The sequence below is a fragment of the Myxocyprinus asiaticus genome, chromosome 40 (assembly GCF_019703515.2).
Source record: "Myxocyprinus asiaticus isolate MX2 ecotype Aquarium Trade chromosome 40, UBuf_Myxa_2, whole genome shotgun sequence".
Taxonomy (NCBI): Eukaryota; Metazoa; Chordata; class Actinopteri; order Cypriniformes; family Catostomidae; genus Myxocyprinus; species Myxocyprinus asiaticus.
The window spans coordinates 17,838,801-17,858,045 of NC_059383.1; the positions used below are offsets into that span (position 1 = coordinate 17,838,801).

General features: G+C 38.0%; 1 protein-coding gene across 3 annotated transcripts; it reads left to right on the plus strand.

Annotated features, from left to right (window-relative positions):
- The first annotated feature begins 9,988 nt into the window (after positions 1–9,988).
- Positions 9,989–18,017, plus strand: nlrc3l1 (NLR family, CARD domain containing 3-like 1). 3 transcript variants are annotated; one of them, XM_051681711.1, is made up of 7 exons: positions 9,989–10,364; positions 10,875–11,079; positions 11,464–11,565; positions 11,842–11,928; positions 14,187–14,319; positions 14,454–14,694; positions 14,781–18,017. In XM_051681711.1, exons 2-7 carry the CDS (start codon positions 10,928–10,930, stop codon positions 16,364–16,366), a joined length of 2,301 nt encoding a protein of 766 aa, XP_051537671.1. In that variant the 5' UTR covers positions 9,989–10,364; positions 10,875–10,927; the 3' UTR covers positions 16,367–18,017. The 3 variants fall into 3 exon arrangements, with proteins under 3 accessions (XP_051537671.1, XP_051537670.1, XP_051537672.1); XM_051681710.1 differs by having other exon boundaries at positions 9,989–10,351; XM_051681712.1 differs by lacking the exons at positions 9,989–10,364; positions 10,875–11,079 and having other exon boundaries at positions 11,473–11,565; positions 11,819–11,928.
- Positions 18,018–19,245: the final 1,228 nt, after the last annotated feature.

Here is a 19,245-nt window from a genome sequence, read left to right on the forward strand (position 1 = left end):
CAATGGGTGAGTAACCATTGGGTGTTTTTCTTGTGAGTAGTTTGACTCTCTGTACATACTCTGGTTTTTGGAGGAAGCTGGGCACCATTTTTGTTTCTTTTTGCATTGGCTCCGCCGAGCGGCTGGAGTTTGTTTTGTGGATTAACACTTTTCATTAAAGAAACTTTTGCATTGACGGAAGATCACTTTTACAATGAAGTTCCCGGGCAGATTGAGAATAGACACTAAGGATGACCGCAAAATATCTACATGCCCACACAAAGGATGTCTTTTATAAAGTTGGCGGACTGTGTAAATCATGGGATATACTTTTATGTGGCCTCCGAGTGAATTGACTCTTGACCATCCAAGGAACCGGGAAGTGTTTTTCGTTTCCTTTTGTGCTGGTTCTGCCTAGCGGTTAGAGCTTGTTTTTTTAAATAACATTACTTTGGGACAGTTATGGTTGAATCTGTCAGTTCCTTGTGCTTATGCCTCCTGTTGGTTGGAGTTTGATTTGTGGGACATTGGAATGATTACATCATCTGCTGCACTCATCAGCTGGCTCACTGAAGATTTGTTTGTCTGTCGGAGGAAAATGAACGGCTTTATATCGGCTGGAATTTGTTTTGTGAAGGAACACACCTTCGAGACAGTTCTGTGAATGAGTCTACACGTTCTTTGTGTTTATTCTGCCTATTGGCTGGGGTTTGTTTTACAAAATATTTGATGTTATATAATTTTGCTTTTCAAATTTGTGAGCCAAAATTGAGCAATCCGATGGCAAAGTTGTCACAGGGGCTCTCGTAGGCGAACATGGACTCTTTAAGTTAAAAGGGATTGATGGCAGTTGGCGCTGTCATGCACGGGGTTAATGCGCATGTTTTTCTTTTTTCTGTTTGTTTTGTTCGGGGGGAAGTTCGAGGTTTGATTGTTTCACTAATGGGGAATGTGGTCTGTATAATTTTGTTTTTGACACACAATTTATTTTTTCTATTATATCAAAATGCCAGACGTTAATATGAGTGTACTATCTCTCTCCACATGGAATGTGAATGGGTTGGAGCACCCCATAAAAAGAAGGAAGGTTATTTCTTTTCTTAAACGTAAGAAATATTATATAGTGTTTCTTCATGAAACGCATCTTTCCCCGCAGGAAGCTGAAATATTTGGGAAGATATGGGGTGGACATGTTTTCTTTAGTGCTGGCTCAAGTAAGAGCAAGGGAGTCATTATATTGGTAAATAAACATTTACAATTCAAATGTCTCAAACAGACTAAAGATAAATTAGGGGGAGTCATTGTTTTAGCAGAAATTCAGGGGCAAAGTCCGATTTTGGCTAATATTTACGCACCTAATGCTGATGATCAGGACTTTTTTATAGATCTTGAAGGGATGTTGCAAGCCGCTGGCACCCCTCATGATATAATATTGGGAGGAGACTTTAATCTTTTGATGGACTCAGTCCTTGATCATAGTGAAGCAAAAGTGTGTAAGCCCCCTAGAGCAACACTGACGCTTCACAGGATGTGTAAAAATCTTGGTCTTACAGATATTTGGAGACTTTTGAACCCATCTGGTAGAGACTATAAATTTTTTCATCAGTCCATAAGATTTATTCTAGAATAGATTTTTTTTATTTTTATATCCAAATCCCTCATTTCATCTGTTGTTGATTGCTCAATTGGAAACATTTTAGTCTCAGATCACGCCCTGGTGAGTTTAGAGATGTTGCCACATATATAGAAAAAGAAATCATATAGTTGGCGCCTTAATGTATTCCTTTTGCAAAATCCTGATACAGTATGCCTCATTCATCAAAAAATCCAAATCACGAGAACTCGTGGAGTTGGAAGGAAATATTAAAAGTGCCGAGGCAGAGCTGAAGTGCCGAATGTCATCTGATGGCCTCAGAGAATTGACCCGATTGAAATATAGATATAATACTATTTTGTCACAGAAAGTGGAGTTTTGGTTATTCAGGGCAAGACAGTCATACTTTGAGTCAGGGGACAAAGCAGGGAAGCTTTTGGCTAGATATATAAAGCAGAGAGAGTCTCTTCCTATCATTCCCTCAGTGAAATCTGCTGGTGGTGAAATTTTTACCTCAGCCATTGATATTAATAAAGCCTTTAAAGAATTATATCTTGATCTTTATAGTTCCACGTCTTCGTCTACTGATGAAGATATTAGAAACTTTGTGGAACCATTAGATCTCCCTAAACTGTCGGCTGAGCAAAAAAAAAAAAAAAAAAAAACTCTCTTGATTCTGAGATAACCTTGGAGGAGCTTGATGAGGTAATTAAGTCCCTACCTACTGGCAAGGCTCCGGGGCCAGATGGTTTTGCCGCAGAATTTTTTAGATCCTATGCTACAGAACTGGCTCCACTTTTGTTAGAAGTTTATACTGAATCATTAAAGAATGGAAAGCTTCCTCCAACCATGACACAAGCCCGGATCATTCTGATTCTTAAAAAGGACAAAGATCCAAGCGAGTGTAAAAGTTACCGTCCAATCTCCCTGATCCAACTAGATGTAAAAATTTTGTCAAAAATGTTGGCTAACCGATTAAGTAAGGTTATGACATCTCTTATACATATAGATCAGGTGGGGTTTATTCGGGGCCGCAGCTCTTCTGATAACATCAGGAGTCTCATCAATATCATGTGGTCAGTAGCGAATGATCAGACTCCAGTCACTGCCATCTCACTTGACGCCGAAAAGACGTTTGATATGGTAGAATGGGACTATCTTTTTAAGATTTTGGAAATGTATGGGTTCGGGAGTACATTTATTGGTTGGATTAAGTTACTTTATAGACACCCTATAGCAGCGGTACAAACAAATGGATTAATTTCTGATTATTTTACTCTGGATAGGGGCACCCGGCAGGGTTGCCCTCTTTCCCCATTATTGTTCTGTCTTGCCCTGGAACCATTAGCAGCCACGATAAGAAAGGAGGATGATTTTCAAGGGGTGGTGGCGGGAGGTGTGGCGCATAAGCTTCTGCTTTACGCATATGATATTTTATTATTTGTCTCTGAATCTACTAGATCTATGCCTTGCCTCCACAGAATTATTAATTCCTTTTCCAAGTTCTCAGGATACAAAGTCAATTGGTCTAAATCCGAAGCTTTGGCACTGACAGCGTACTGTCCAGTAACGGCTTTCCAGCGAGGCGCCTTCCAGTGGCCCAGACAGGGCATTAAGTATTTGGAGATGCTATTCCAAGAAAATTTGTCTGATTTAGTTAGTGTTAATTTTGACTCTTTAATAAAATGGTTTTCCAGTGATGTGGGCAGGTGGGCTTCATTACATCTATCGATGATTGGGAAGGTTAATGTTATTAAAATGAATTGTATTCCAAAATTCAACTACCTGCTACAGTCTCTCCCTGTAGATGTCCCCCTCTCTTATTTCAAGCAATTTGATAGCATAGCGAAGTCCTTCATTTGGAATGGTAAATGTCCCAGATTGCAAGTTACATAGGCTGATAGACAAAGGTGGGATAGACCTACCCAAGATTTTGTTTTATTACTATGTGTTCAGTCTCAGACATTTGGCTCATTGGTCACTTCCACCTGAGAGAGCCCCTCCCTGGTTTGTTATTGAACAGGCAGTTCTTGCCCCTATTTTCCCATTACAAAGCATCTCTATCAAACTAATCGTAAAAGTTAAGTTACACCCCGTGATTTCGCATTTACACACGGTATGGACTAAAGTGTCCAGATTGTTTAAATTGGACACTTATTTAAATGTTGCCTCGAGCATATGGCTGAACCCAAAATTGTGTATTGGCAAGTCCCCTTTCTGCTGGCCAGAGTGGATTGTGAGGGGGGTTGCTACAATCGGTGACCTATATGAAAGAGGAGTGTTGAGATCGTTTGAAAACTTGGTCCAACATTTTGGGATCCCCATACCTCAGTTTTATAGGTATTTACAACTTCGCCACCTGCTTTGTACTATTTTTGGGAGTATATTTATATGTGTGTGTGTGTGTGTGTGTGTGTGTTTCTTGTTATTATAAGATTTAATAAAAAATGTTAATTACACAAAAAGAAACAAAAGTTAAAATATTACCATATCCCAAGAATAACCCTTGAATAAATCCAAAGTCTTTTTAGTAAGTCTGTTCACTCGGTTGCCATCTTTGGAATGCTCCCGGGCAGCTATTTTTCTATGTAAACAAGCAGCATACAAGTGCTGCTCAAATCTACTTGAATGAGGAAAGACCGAAATCTCAAAAATGGTCGGTCAAGTTTACAATCAAAGAAAATATTGAAAATCAGTAGTAAAATCTGACTACACTGGTATCATAAATTGTGCTTCTTTACCTCAGATTATGCTAAAAACAAAAAACAAAAACAAAAAACGCTATTTTCCTGGCTTGTCTAGCTAATGCATATGCACATTCTCGAGTTGACTGACAGGCGATGTCTGTGTATCTAAAAGGTTATTGGCTCTATTACCTGCAAGGTGGGACTTCCTTTTCTACATCTGTTGGCCGTTCCAATTTCTCCCATTCATTTTAATAGAAGTGTCCCGTCTCTGATAAATACTCTCTGATAAATCAGAATCAGAATGAGCTTTAGTGCCAAGTATGCTTACAAATAAAAGGAATTTGTCTTGGTGACAAAAGCTCCCAGTGCACAACAATACAACAAGACAGAGATAATAAAATAAAAAAAAAAAAACAGAATGAAAATAAAAAGCGAATAGAAAATATAAGTATATATAGAAATACACAATAAGACAATATATATATTTAAGCAATATCACACGAGCAAGAGTGCGATATTGCCCTACATCAGCACTGCTGTGATTCGAGTGCTGTAGGTAATCACAGCAGTGCTGATTTAGGGCCATATAGCACGATTGCGAGTGTGATATTGCTTATATACAACAGTTCAATGAACAAGTAAATTTTATGTATGTAATAAAATTAGGAAAAACTGAGTACAGTCATAAAAATGCATTTGTGCACTTTCTTACGCGACGGATCAGAATCTGCCGTTGCTGGTTCAAACCAAATGATGCGTCCAAGCCTTCCTTAGTAATTCAAAAATGTCACGGCTTGTGCTGTTTCTAACAAGTTATTGGATAAACAAGGATGGATGTCTCTGTGTGTGTGTGTGTGTGTGTGTGTGTGTGTGAGAGAGAGAGAGAGAGAGAGAGAGAGAGAGAGAGAGAGAGAGAGAGAGATGTAGCATGTGAGATCACCTGTTGCCACACCCAAGCAGAGATGCTGTCAGGTTTCTGAAGATCAGCTTTCTCAGTGGAAAAGTAGCCATCCAGGCAGGGGTATTTCTCCCTATTTTGCGGTAGCTGGTGCGCAAGACTCACTCACTATAGAAACCGCAATGTCCGCCGCCATTTTAAACAGCACGTCCTCTCCAATGTGGAAACTCCGGTAAGAGGTAAGCGCCTTGAGTTTTGTAATTAATCAGTCTGTTGTGTCTCAACTATGATGAGCCGTAATGCTGAAGTTGTTAGTTTAAAGCCATTTAAAGATATTTCCTAGCTTTAGTAGTGTAATACGAGCGATCACGGAGCGCTGTTGTATGTAAACACTGGCTGACGTGGATTCACTTAACATCACCTAACTGGCTTATATTACACACAAAAATGATCTTTTGCCACCACCTGCTGGCTAACATATGTAATGTAAAAAAAAATAGATGTAAAAAAAGACACATACAGTAGCTCTTAACACATCTGCACTGCTCTTACACTTTAGTTTAGAACGGCACAAACACAAGCGGAGTGATACACATACAATGAAGCATCTGAGCGCTGATGGTGTGAGACCATCAGTATTCATGGCACGTCTCTCATCCAATCAGATTCAAGGACCGGAACTAACTGTTGTATATATATATATATATATATATATATATATATATATATTAGTGCCCGACCGATATTATCGGCCGATATTAGCCTTTCACCGATATATCGTTATCGGTGTATATTTTACCGATATGCACCGATATGAAAACTTTTTTTCAGAACATATATTGCAGAAAACAATGCTTTAGAATTGGTGTCATAGCGTAGTTTGTCCAGCAAAGCTCGCTCCGACTCCATTGTTTACAGAGCTGACTCTGAGCTGACAGTGGCTCGGCGGAGTTAAGCTGTGTCTCTTCACGGTAAGTTGCTAACTAGTTTGTGAAATACAAACTGGAAAGTTAATAAACAATGACCCCATCATTTTCCCTTTTCAATATTACTAATATAACGTTAACCCTGTCCCTGACAACCATGTCACTCATGTCTGTTTGCTGTTAGCCAGCTATAGTTTGTCAGTGCAGTAAGTAATGTAGCAGATTGAAAGGTAAACATCAGAGCATCTTTTTACAGCTCCGCAGACAACGGTGTGGTGGTGGATTGTGTCTGTTCAGTGTTGATTTCACACTATGTTATTACCTAGTTGGTGAGACACAATGCTGGAAAGTAAAATAAACAACATCCATCTTTTACTCTCCATGACAACGAGCTTATAGCTAACTAGCTAATCACGTAGCTACTTTCATTGCTTGTCAGCTGAGTGGAAGCTAATGAGTAAACATGTATTCACCAAACTGGTTTTCCACCGTTGAAAGTTTCCCCTGAACTTGTATAGCAGAATACGGTGTAACACGGCTGCCGCTGTTTATCTTGACTCGGCAGTATTAATATAGTCAGCATTTGACTGATACTAAACAGTAATACTGATGTTTATTTAGCTATTTATTTTATTTTGTATTTATTCTTTATTTAAATGGTCAGCATTTGACTGATACTAAACAGTACTGATGTTCATTTAGCTATTTATTGTATTTTTATTTATTCTTTATTTTAATGGTCAGCAATTGACATACTAAACAGTACTGATGTTTATTAAGCTATTTATTATATTTTTATTTATTCTTTATTTTCTCAGTGTACATTTCTAGACTATGTTGACAATGTATAATAATAATAATGTCAAATATTCTTTGATAAAAATATTTGTTTAAAAAAGCAGCCTTCTGAGTACCTTTGCATAGTCATATTGGTGCAAAATCGGTGCAAAATCCACATAGAAAAGGTCTGTTTTGTGACTTTACCAGCCCTTTTCCTCACTCTGGAAGTGTACAGATCTTGAAGGGGGGGGGGGGGGGGGTCAACCAATAATCCGCTCAGTAGTCTGAACTGTCCTTTGTAGTCTTCTGATGTCCGATTTCATAGCTGAACCAAACCAGACAGTTATTGTAATGCAGAGGACAGACTCAGTAACTGCTGAGTAAAACTGTATCAGCAGCGCCTGTGGCAGGTTGAACGTCCTCAACTGGCGAAGGAAGTACAACCTCTGCTGGGCCTTTTTCACAATGGAGTCAATGTGGGATGGTAGTGCCCAGGAACATGATTGACTCCACTGCTGCCACAGTACTGTTCAGAATGGTGAGCGGGGTTAATGTTGGGGTGTTCCATTATCATCTCCACTGTTTTGAGTGTGTTCAGCTCCAGGTTGTTTTGATTGCACCAGAAAGCCAGCTGTTCAACCTCCCTTCTTTATGCAGACTCATCATCATCCTGGATGAGGCTGATGACAGTAGTGTCATCTGCTAACTTCAGGAGCTTGACAGACTGGTCCTTGGCAGTGCAGTCATTTGAATCCCATCTAGTTTACATATGTGGGTACATTTTGTCCCGCAGTTATTTGTACTGTATGTAATTACATATAGGCAATATTAAATATCATGTTTGCATATATATTTAGACATTCAAATGCATATATATTTAGAAAGAGACTAAATAACATGCTGTCATTTTAGAAGATGCTTTTATCCAGCGTTTTTTAAAGTATACTTATATAGTTATTACATCGACAGTCCTGCTCGAGCAATAAGAGGTTAGGTGCGCACGCACACACAAACACACTATCATTATCATATCACTATCATATCACACAATTACACATAATTACTTCAACTGAAATGATCATAAAATGTAAATTAATAATGATTTTTATAAACATTTCTGAGAAGTTCTTTTAAATGCAGTCTGCATGTGCTCAGAACTAAAATGACCTATAGTCAGGGCTTTGTGTATGATCATTCAAGGGGAAACATTCAACGCCGACGGCTGACTTTCATGCCACTAGCCTGTCCCAATTAAGCCTCTTTCTTTACAGAAACACTGTGCCCAACATAGAAAAACCCCCTTGACGTGCACACAAATCAACTTGATTTGTAAACATTCCTTAGCAATGTTTTGTTGGCAACATGAAGCCTAGATTGCAGATCTAGATCTGTCTTGTGATCATATTGAAAAAGGTATTTGTAGCACCAATTTAACTAAATTCACTAAGATACAGTACTAAATATATAGGTATGGAACAGTCTGACTAAATGAATCATGGCCAAACGAAAGAACAGAGATGTATGTTTGATTTCAGATCTTGTATGTGGAGTGTGCATTGCTGACAGATGTTCTGGTTCCTTGCAGCTTGCAGGGGCATTCAGGAGAGGCTTTTAAGGGACATGAGGGGGAGAGGGGATCAGGGTTCAAGGGTTGCACCATTAAGTCCTGCACCATCTGCAGCTAAACTTGGGGGCTTAAACAACTATGACAGATCTATGGCATACTGTATGAGATCATTGATTTTAACAGCAGACCTTTTAAATACAGATACAAAATGGAGATCAACTCTTTATATTTACAATCTCAGAATAGAGCAGGATCCTTCACAGTAAGGGCAGTCAGTTATAGGTGGATTTTTTTATTTTTATTTTTATTTTTTTAACATGGGCCAAGATTATGTAGGAAGTAAAACAGAAAGGAAAAATGATTAATTATGGCAATTTATATGGTCCATGAAGCAACACTGTGACCTGTAAATTAATTATAAAAGAATTATTGGGGAGTCCACCAATTCATTGTTTCTCCACTAGATGGCTTTAAACTTCAAATAAATCATACTGTGGGAACCTACTCTGATCACTACCTCAATAAGAACAAAGAAATATAACTTTTACATTATTTTAGAACTATTTCATATTTATGAAAAACAGCACATTTTCAGCTAATCTTACCAGTTACCTTACAAGGCTACTATGTTTTAACATAGTATGAGAAGTAACCTTAATGTTGGTTACTTACTTCTATTATTAATCTAAAGTTTACTTAATTATCCTATGTATTTTATAACTATATTTACGTTTCATGCAAAAGCCATTGCATAAACACACAGTACACATACAATAACCTTATGTAAATCATCCAGTGAGTCAAGGGCAGTGACAATAAACAGAGTGCCCCTGTTTTAACTCAAAAGTACACAAAACATCAAAACAAAACCTTGACGTGTTCTGTTCCCAGAGACACATACAGGAATAGTTCACCCAAAAATGAAAATTCCCTATAAATTCTCCTCTGGTTTAGGGTGGTTCTATGGAGGTGGGGGGTGTTACATGCACTGTTTGAGTCCGAAGTGAGTGATGCAGGTCGGCTAAGACAGGTAAGTGGTTTAGGGTGGTTCTATGGAGGTGGGGGGTGTTTAATGAAGTGTGTTAGGCCGAAGTGAGTGATGCAGGTCGGCTAAGACAGGTAAGTGGTGATATGCACAAAGAACTGCACAAAAAAGAGAGAAGAATTTACAAGTGAAAGTGGAGATTTATAGTAAAAAAAAAAAAAAAAAGTACTGAAATATAGATGTTTTTCACTCACATCTGTCATATCGCTTCTAAAGACATGGAGTTAACCACTGGAGTCAAATGGATTACTTTTATGCTGCCTTTACATGCCTTTTTGAGCTTTAAAGTTATGGCCACCATTCACTTGCATTGTATGGACCTACAAAGCTGAAATATTCTTCTATAAATCTTTATTATAAATTCTTTGTGTTCTGCAGAAGGAAGTCATACACATCTGGGGTAGCATGAAGGTGAGTAAATGATGAGAGAAATTTCATTTTTGGGTGAACTGTCCCTTTAACGCCTGAACAACAGCATAGATAAGTCACATAGGTATACTGTGACTGGAGACAGATGATTACCCTCTAGGCCTCGACTGGCAACAAATTGTTATACAAGTCACACAAGAATCTTACTGCTGTGTCTTTAAGGAAATAAGGAAGTTCACAAGAAGCCTACTTAAAACCGAAAGTGATTTTGATCTGTCAAGCTTTGGCAACATCTTGGTCCAATTAATACTGCATGAGCATGGAGGTGTAGAAGCACCCTGGCCTAATATTATCTACAGAAGAAAACACTGAAACGATGTAATTTTTAAAAAGATTTGACTGAAAGTTAAACCAACTGTTTTTTGTTTCATCTCCCGGAACTTCTGCATCCAAGCAGATCGAGAGGACTACTCTGCTGAGTCAGAAGCATTTATGCCAAAATAAAGGTAAAATTATCAGGTAACTGTTATTGGTAAGCTTATATCCTTCCTTTTGTGTCTCTTTTAAGTGCAAATACCACTGTTAAGAGGTTCCATTGAAGTGACACAGTACTAAACTGAAGTTTCAAGTTTTGTGTCTCTTGTAGTCAACCACCATGAAACAGAGGGTGACCAAATAGCGATTCTTCGTAATTACTTTGTCCCGGTTGCAATGCGTAATGCTACATTGAATTATCTCACGTTTTAGCGCCGAGAACAAAAGGGGCTGTTCAGACCGAACGCCTGCGCAACGCATATCAGAACGCAACGCAGGCTCCTCGAGACGCGTTTTTAACAGTTTAAGAGAACTTCAGCCTTTTTAACTTGACGCAGCGCTCCTGCGCGATAAACGTGTTCGGTGTGAACGGCCCCCTAATAATGCAACCATTCTACAAAAAGAGGAACGAGTTGTTTACATCTGCAGTGGTGTTGTTACGGTTCACAAGAAAGTAAATTCACTTTGTAATATTTGTGCAACGCTTTTTTTTAGGGTATAAAGTGTAAGCTTTCTCTGACAAACGTGAAAAACGTTGCAAGTCCGAGATGGATGACGACGCAGTGGACATGGCGTCAGACAACAGTCTGCCATTTGGATACGGGGCTTCCGCCTTCGGGAGTGAACATGGAGAAGAAGAGGAGGACGTTATTCCTGAAAGAACACTTCCATTTAACCTCGGATACTCAGAGCCTTTGGGGTAAGATAGTCTTTCGACAATCTGAGATTCGGGTTATAAAAAACGGGAGTGGAGCTCCATGCTTGATGTGTATTTTAGACGCATATGCTGCTTGTCACTAGCGCAAATGCGACACCTTCCGGTCAGATCAGCAACACGCTGTAGCTAAAAACTATATTTTTGTTCAATGTTAATTACACGAGTGTGTCTCTTTCATGTTTTATTTTTTTACCACTTATAATCTATGATATAACCACATATTAAGTGTAAGGGGAGGAGGTAACAAATGTAAATATAATAGAATTGGCCATTGAAAGACCCATATTGGTTTACCTTTAAATCAAAGATATAAAATTCCAATGTCTATGGTGGTTACGGTCCTGCTAACATTATCATTCTGACCAGACAACACGTGGAGAGGGCAGAGTCCCCTGCTTCCAGCTATGCCTCCATGCACAGTGACCTCTGGTCAGAAACACGGGAAGACCAGGAAGCGAGTGACACGCTGTAAGTTTGCTTTACGCACCTGCTTTCGCCTGCAAGGCTCATACACAATTTTTTTGAACTGGTTTGACATAAGACATACTTATTTTCTTTCTTGTTGCAGAGTTAATAAATTTCTCAGAGAGTTAAATATAAGTAGTGTTTTAAGGATAGTGTGTAGGCCTTTAGTATTAGTAAGTTATGCAGTGTGTAAAATGTGCAAAGTCTTTACATTCTTGTTGCTTAGCTTGTCAGTCTTGTAAATCTGGTTCCCCAGGATAAGATATCTACTTTCCGCAGGGTTCAGTTGGTCAGACAGGACTCGTCTGCCTCTAGCAGTGATTCCTTTAATAGTGATGAGGACTTTGAGGGCAATGCTGAAGAAATGTGAGTGAAAGTCTCATAGTGCATTTATTAAACTCCATCTGTTCAAAGGTGAATTATGAGCTTTGCCAATTTGCCATACACTGCCAGTCAAACGTTTGGACACACCTTCTCATTCTTTATTACAACTACTTTCCACATTTTAGAATAATAGTAAACTCATCACATCTATGAAATAACACAAATTGAAATACGGTAGGGTTTTTCCTGGGTCAAAAATGGTCTTCGGTGGTGGCTTATGTATACGGTCATCCACATGCTCAAAGATGGCTCATTTTATAATAGCAATTAATTAATATATAAAATAATTACTTCATTGCATTTCATGCTTGCATTGGAAATGAGTTATGTTTCATCATTTATGCATCTGGAACGTTTTGAAATCAAAACAGATTTTTTTGTGCTTTGGTTACTATGTGAAATCAAACTAAACTTAATTAAACAAAACACCTTACTTCTATAGGACAAGTTATAATATTCTGACTGCATCCATGAGTAAACCACTTTACTGAGTTGGGAGTGAGCTAGTGAAGATATTTTTTTCCTACTCCATAACAGATATTGTTTTCCTTTCACCAGGCTCTAAAAGATTGAATCTTTAGGAATATCTAAAGGCAAACAAGGCCATTTTATTTCCTAATTTAAAATATCATTCAAACATAATGTGTATTAAATAGGGAAAAAAACTTTGTACATAATTTGTCCATAAGTCTTGGGGGGACAGTCCTTAAAGCCCTTTATGTACTTGCCCTTTTATTTACAAGACTATAGATGGCTCCTCACTACAGTGGTTACATCAATGTAGCTAGTCTTTCTAAAATAATAATAATATATTATTGTATTTGTTATGAAACATTCAGAAAATGTAACTGCAGTACATCTGCCACAGTAATAAAAATGAAATCTAATAGATTTCACCTAATAGATATTTGTACGATTAACCAACCCAAAATACCACAGTTACTGTTACTACTGTAAAATTGATAAATTTGAGTGAGTGTGATTATTGCCAAAATCAGATGTAGGCACACTATATACAGTATATTTATATATATTAGGGGTGTAAAAAAATATTGTATTGTATCGTACGATGCTCACTATACAATACCATATGTATCGTATGATACATAAACATTATAGTGTATTCAAAACCAAGCAGCGCAATTTTGAAAGCTGCGGAACAGTCTCCTACCCAGAGAAGCAGCACTGAGACCTCACAGGAAAACAGAGCAACACACTACAGTACATAGGCGAGAAGATCAATGGCAAATGCCAAGTAGATTGTACTTTAGTGTTACAGCTTGTCGAATTTGCCAAACAGCGGTGTCCTGGTGCTGCAGTACATCAAACATGTCCTTTTATTTATGCCAACAGCACAAATCGGTGGATTTATGAGGCAGAAACAGCAACAGTAAATTTAACAGCCACCTCTCCCAGCTGATATTAAGTGTGACATGAAAAGCAATGCTCATAAGTTATGACTCATAACTATCAAAAAAACAGCTCATTCAAAAAACCGACAACGTAAGAAACCCGCGATTACAAGAGACTTATAATTATCTGCTTTTAACTTAGAAATGTAAACAGCTTTGAGAACAACACTTACGCTCATGTTATAAGCCAGTAATAACGCCTGTAAAGTTTACATGCAAAGTGAATCGGGGAAGAGGGCAAAAAAATGTACGTGTGCCAGTCGGTTTTTGCTTAAGCTGCTAAATAATATTGGATTATGTCCATATATCATAAAGCCAGCGGTCAGGTTCCTCTTGAGTTTTTCACCACTAAATAACATTGAAGCAGTTTTTTCCTTGCTACAGTCACTTCAATTCTTATTCAGTCGGTTGTTCTGTGAACAAGGGGCTTTCAAACAACAAGGCATGATTTTCTACAAAGCTGCTTTGAAACTATGTGTATTGTGAAAGTGCTATACAAATATAAATGACTTCTTGTTGAATCCTTGAATAAGTTTGAGCGAAACATTTGTGGGTCCTCGTATCTTATTGTATCGTATCGGGAGGCTATGCATCGTATTGTATAATTTGTGTATTGTTACATGCCTAATATACAGTGCATACACACACACACACACACACACACATACACACTGTATGTCTACAAAATACATTTAGGAGAAAACCTTCAGAAAGGTTTTAGATCATGAGAAAGAAATTGTGTTGAGTCCAAATTTTTGACTGTCTAGTAGTGTATATTGGAATTCAACTAAACATTTTACAACAAAGATTTTTATTTTCTTAATTAAGCTCACAGAAGAAGAGCAGGGCAAAAGAAGCAGCCCTGAAACAACAAAGTGCTCCTGCTTTTGTAAAACCAGAGCTGCAAGTAGATCCCAATGAGAAAAGGCACCCAGCAATGACAGTGGATTTTGCTTTTAAGGTGGGGCCAGCAGCTCATGGTCATTCATTTAATGCAGAATGAGGCATGACCATGATAATGGCAGCACAGTAACTTTTAATAAGTGCCTCTCACAATGAGTTGAGAAAACTCTAACATTCTGTGTTATATCTCAGGCCCTCACAATGTGCCTACAGAAACTTGCAGTGGATGAATTAAAGTTGTTTAAAAAACTGCTGTGGGAAAGATATCCTGAACGCTTTCGTGATCCCATGGAGGGACTTGATCTTGTGGATCTGGTGGATAAAATGCTGGAGCTCTGTGATATTGAGGTGTCCCTGAAAATCACGCTTGTGCTCCTCAGAGACATGAACTTAAAAAAGCTGTCTGAATATCTGCAAGGTCTATGCAAAAGAAGTAAGTTATTTCAATTGTTCTTACCCAAAACATAACAATGCATTTCAAACTGCTGTCTGTAAAGGCCTAATTTTTATTTTCCACAGATGAAGTGCGCTTCGAGTTGAAATTGACTCTGAAGAGGAAGTATGAGATGGTATATGAGGGTTTAACCCAACAAGGGCAGCCTGTCGACTTTGAGTCTGTCTATACGGACCTTTACATTTCTGATGGCATTAATGCTGCAGTGAACTCTGACCATGAGTTTAGAACAAAGATAGAAGAGCTCCAAGAAACTGGCAAAGTGAATAGAAAACCATTGTCCTCAAAGGACGTTCTCGCCCCAGAAATGGTGAGGTCAAGGCATGTAAGGTCGGTGTTATCTAAAGGAAGCCCAGGAAGTGGCAAATCATTTGCAGTGCAGCGGTTCATTCTTGACTGGGTGGACGGAAAAGTGCACCAAGACATTTTCTTTCTCTTGCCTCTGCACTTCAGGGAACTGAACCAGATGCGAGATGGAGAGTACACCCTCATGACCCTAGTGAACACCTTCTATCCAGAGATGAAGGGCGTGGAGACTCTTGATTTTGAAGGCTGCCCAGTTATGTTCATATGCGATGGACTAGATGACAGTCAAATCCTCTTTGATTTCCGGAAAACTGTGTATTGGTGTGATGTAAATAGGCCTGCAAGCGTGCAAGTGTTAATCACCAACCTCATCAGGGGTAACCTGCTCTATCACGGCTCTATTTGGGTCATTTCAAGGCCAGGAGCTCTTGATGTAATCCCACCAGAACATGTCCAACAACTTCTGGAAGTCCGAGGCTTTGACACTGATCAGAGAGAGGCTTATTTCAGGAATACAATCAGAGACCAACAACTTGCTGAGAGAGTGATTGCTCACCTCAAGTCTTCAAAGACACTATACATTATGTGCCACTTGCCACTGTTCTGCTGGGTGGCATCTAAAGTTCTACAGCGACAGTTCCAGTCTCTTCCACCAACAGGAGAGCTGCCCAAAAGTCTTACCAATCTGTATACCAGTCTGCTGCATCTTCACACTCAAATGTGTGTTCAGAAACTGCAAAACGATCCAACCAAAGAGACCAAAGGTCTTACTGCTGAGCAGTTGCTCACTAAGCTTGCAAAGCTGGCCTACAGCATGCTTGAGAAGGACCAGTTTCAGGTGGAAAAAGAGCACTGGGAAGAGATCGAGATTGACTCTTACCCCGCCGTCGTCTGCTCTGGTCTCTGTTCTGAGTATTACAGAGAGAAGTATGTGATGTATACGGAGAGGGTAAGCAGCTTTTCCCATCCGACCATTCAAGAATTCCTTGCTGCTCTTCATGTTTTCATCTCTTTCAAAAAACATGGGAAGAATGTCCTTGAGCCGAACAAGTTTTCCAAAAAGGTCTTGAAGGTTTCTTTGGCAGAGCTTCTTAAGAGTGCAGTTGACAAAGGATTAAACTCCAAAAATAGCAACTTTGACATTTTTCTGCGGTTTCTTCTGGGTTTGTCTGTGGAGGCCAACCAGGAGCTGCTCAAAAACCTCTTCCAGATTCCAATTGTATCAAGCCAGCAGGCACGGGAAGAGACAACTCGCTATATTAAAAAGAAAATCAAAGAAAATCACTTCCCTGAAAAAACGGAAACCTTGTTGCGATGCATTGATGAACTTAACCCCCAACTGTAGCATTGGCCTGTTTGTAAAAAATAGGAGGAAATACTAATATTAAAGTCTCATGATGAACCTCTGAGAGTGATAGTGTGATATAAATTAGTTTCATGCCACAAGAGTGAGGTGCTAGAAAAATTGTCAATGAAAATTCATCCAGGTATTCATAGAATGTCTTGTAGAATGTATTTTAGTGTATAACCACTGATATATATATATATATATATATATATATATATATATATATATATATAGCTGAAGCAACGGTAAACTGCCAGCTGGAGGTGAAGCCACCGGAAGTGTGAGCGGCCATCTTGCCATAGAGCATCAATTACTGACAGGCAAAAACGCACCCGTTTTACCATTTCTGATCTCCGGATACGACAGTCGCATTACGCCTGCCAGTGATAATCATGTTTAATGTTTAATTTGCTTGTTATGGATAATATTCGTTACGAGGGAGAAGATATACGCTGATCACGATGTCAGATCATTCACCTGCCCTGGTGTTCAGTCTATCAGTGCAGCACAACAATCACTAAAGGAAGCAGGAAAAATGTCCATAAGTTGTAATGTAAGTAGAAAAATGTACTTGTTTTAGGCTTACAACACGTCCTTTCCTTCGGAGTGACTTTAAAAAAGTCAGACCGGGATTTCTAAATCACCTTAAATGCCTGGAATTTGCTTATTTTCATATTGAAGTGCTCTCTGTAGTCATACATGGATACATGTCATAAATACGCGTTCGTTTGCCATTTAAACCTAACATATCTGTTTAATTTTAACCAACTTTGCTTTGCATGTCTCCCTCTCTGAGTGTCCGCTGTGCATGTGATAGAGGGAGAGTGAGCGTGCACTCTTATTCAAGTGACCGTGAGAACAAGGCACTTTTTTGATGAAAACATAAAACAGTAACTCTGAGCAAACACTTCGATGTTCACAATAAATAAGTCTGAAAATGTCTGTTTCTATCTTACCTCAGTTTCAGTGAACTTGTTTACATTCAGCTGATCTGTTCGCTGATGAAGTTTGTTAGAGGTGGATACTGTTTGATACAGATATACATAACTTGCATGGGCTTTCAAGAAACGGGAAAAAATATCCCAACTTTAAATAAAAAAATACATGTGTAGGATGTTTGCGTTGTAGGGATGTACATGCAGATTTCAGATATAAAATCAGTGATTGAATGACTAATGTTTACTCGCTGAAATTAGATGATTTCCTATTAAGTCATTAGGGACACTGGAATGTTTGGGCATAGCAATATGGCGGAGCAGTGGCTTCACTGATATGACGTCATCAGAAATCCAGTTCTATATTATTTATCAGTGGGCATAACAGATTACATATTATAAGAATTCCTAAACAATGTGTTTTGGACAGTTGTTTCCTTATATCAGGATGTTGTTACTGCAGCTTTTTTGTATTGACATTCAATGGATTTTTTTTTTCTTTTTTTTTTTAACAAATGTGTAAATTATTTTATACATTTATTTTTCCTTTTAAAAAATCCTAATACAAGCATTGGTGTTGAAGTACATCAATGTAAAGTCTAGATTAGATGAGAAATGCTGTTACTATTTCATATTTAATCTCAATTTAGCATATTTAACAGTTAATATTTGTGTGGCTCATGCCTATAAAATAAAGGGCTGTTCCAGTGGCAGTTTTGTTGCTTTTTTTCCATTTTATTTTACTCTCCCCTCAGAAACAATGCTCAACACAACTATCTTGACAGAGTTTGAAACAGAGTTTGCATCAACAAAGCGTCTAATCAAATCAATATTGACAAATGAGGCCAAATTAATTTAACAGTAGATTCACATAAATTATAAATGGTATTTAAACAGAATATTTATACCAAGGTAATATCCATGATTACTGCAAATTCTTTCAAATGTTATTCATTAACCTCCACCTATGAAACAGTGTAACAGTAGTCTTGAGTCACACTGCTTCAAATCAAATGCTCACACTGTTGTTTACCCATCATGGCATAAGTAAGTATAAGGCACTTGCAACCCTGCATTTCTGTCTTTGATGAACTCAGTCAAAAATGCCAACTCTGCTTGATGATCTCTGATTATTTTCTGGGGAACTGTCTGGCAAAAGTAATCCTCAGGATATTGCCCAAGTGGAACCTGTATGAAAGATTAATTAGAATGACTAGTAAGGATTTGCAATAGTGCTTACAACAACAATGGGATAATCCAATCTGTTGACATAAATCACTCACCAACAGGGTTGGGGAGTAGCGGAATACATGTTATAGTATTACGTATTTAAAATACAAAATATAAGTAACTGTATTCCACTACAGTTACAATTTAAATCGTTGGTAATTAGAATACAGTTACATTCAAAAAGTATTTTGATTACTGAAGAGATTACTTTGCATTTTATTGTCATTTGTTTCATTGAATATTTAGTCATAAATATATTATACATATAAATGATGCTTTCTTATGAAGTGTTACATTCATACGAGTAGACAGAGAAGTAAGTTTGAAGTAAGTTTAGAGCAGAAGAAATAGAAATAAACCTTGTGTAAATTGTCAGCTTTACGCTAATCTAAAATGCTATTTCTAGACATTTTACATGCATGTTACCAGGCATGATCATATTTCTTTATCAAGAAAATTCACGTTGGATCAAAATTTCTTTGTTTCTAGTAAGACCTTTGATATTAGGGCAAAAATCCTATTTTTGATAATAATTTTTTAATTGTTTTCCTGTAAAAATATCTAAAAATCCTTAAAACAAGATAAATTTAATTTGTCTTGTTTCAGAAACAACACTGCATAAGATATTTAAGTTTTTCAGAGAATGTATTTTTAACGTGTGTATTTTGTCTTACTGTACTGGCAGAGTTTTTATAGTCAAAACAAGTGAAA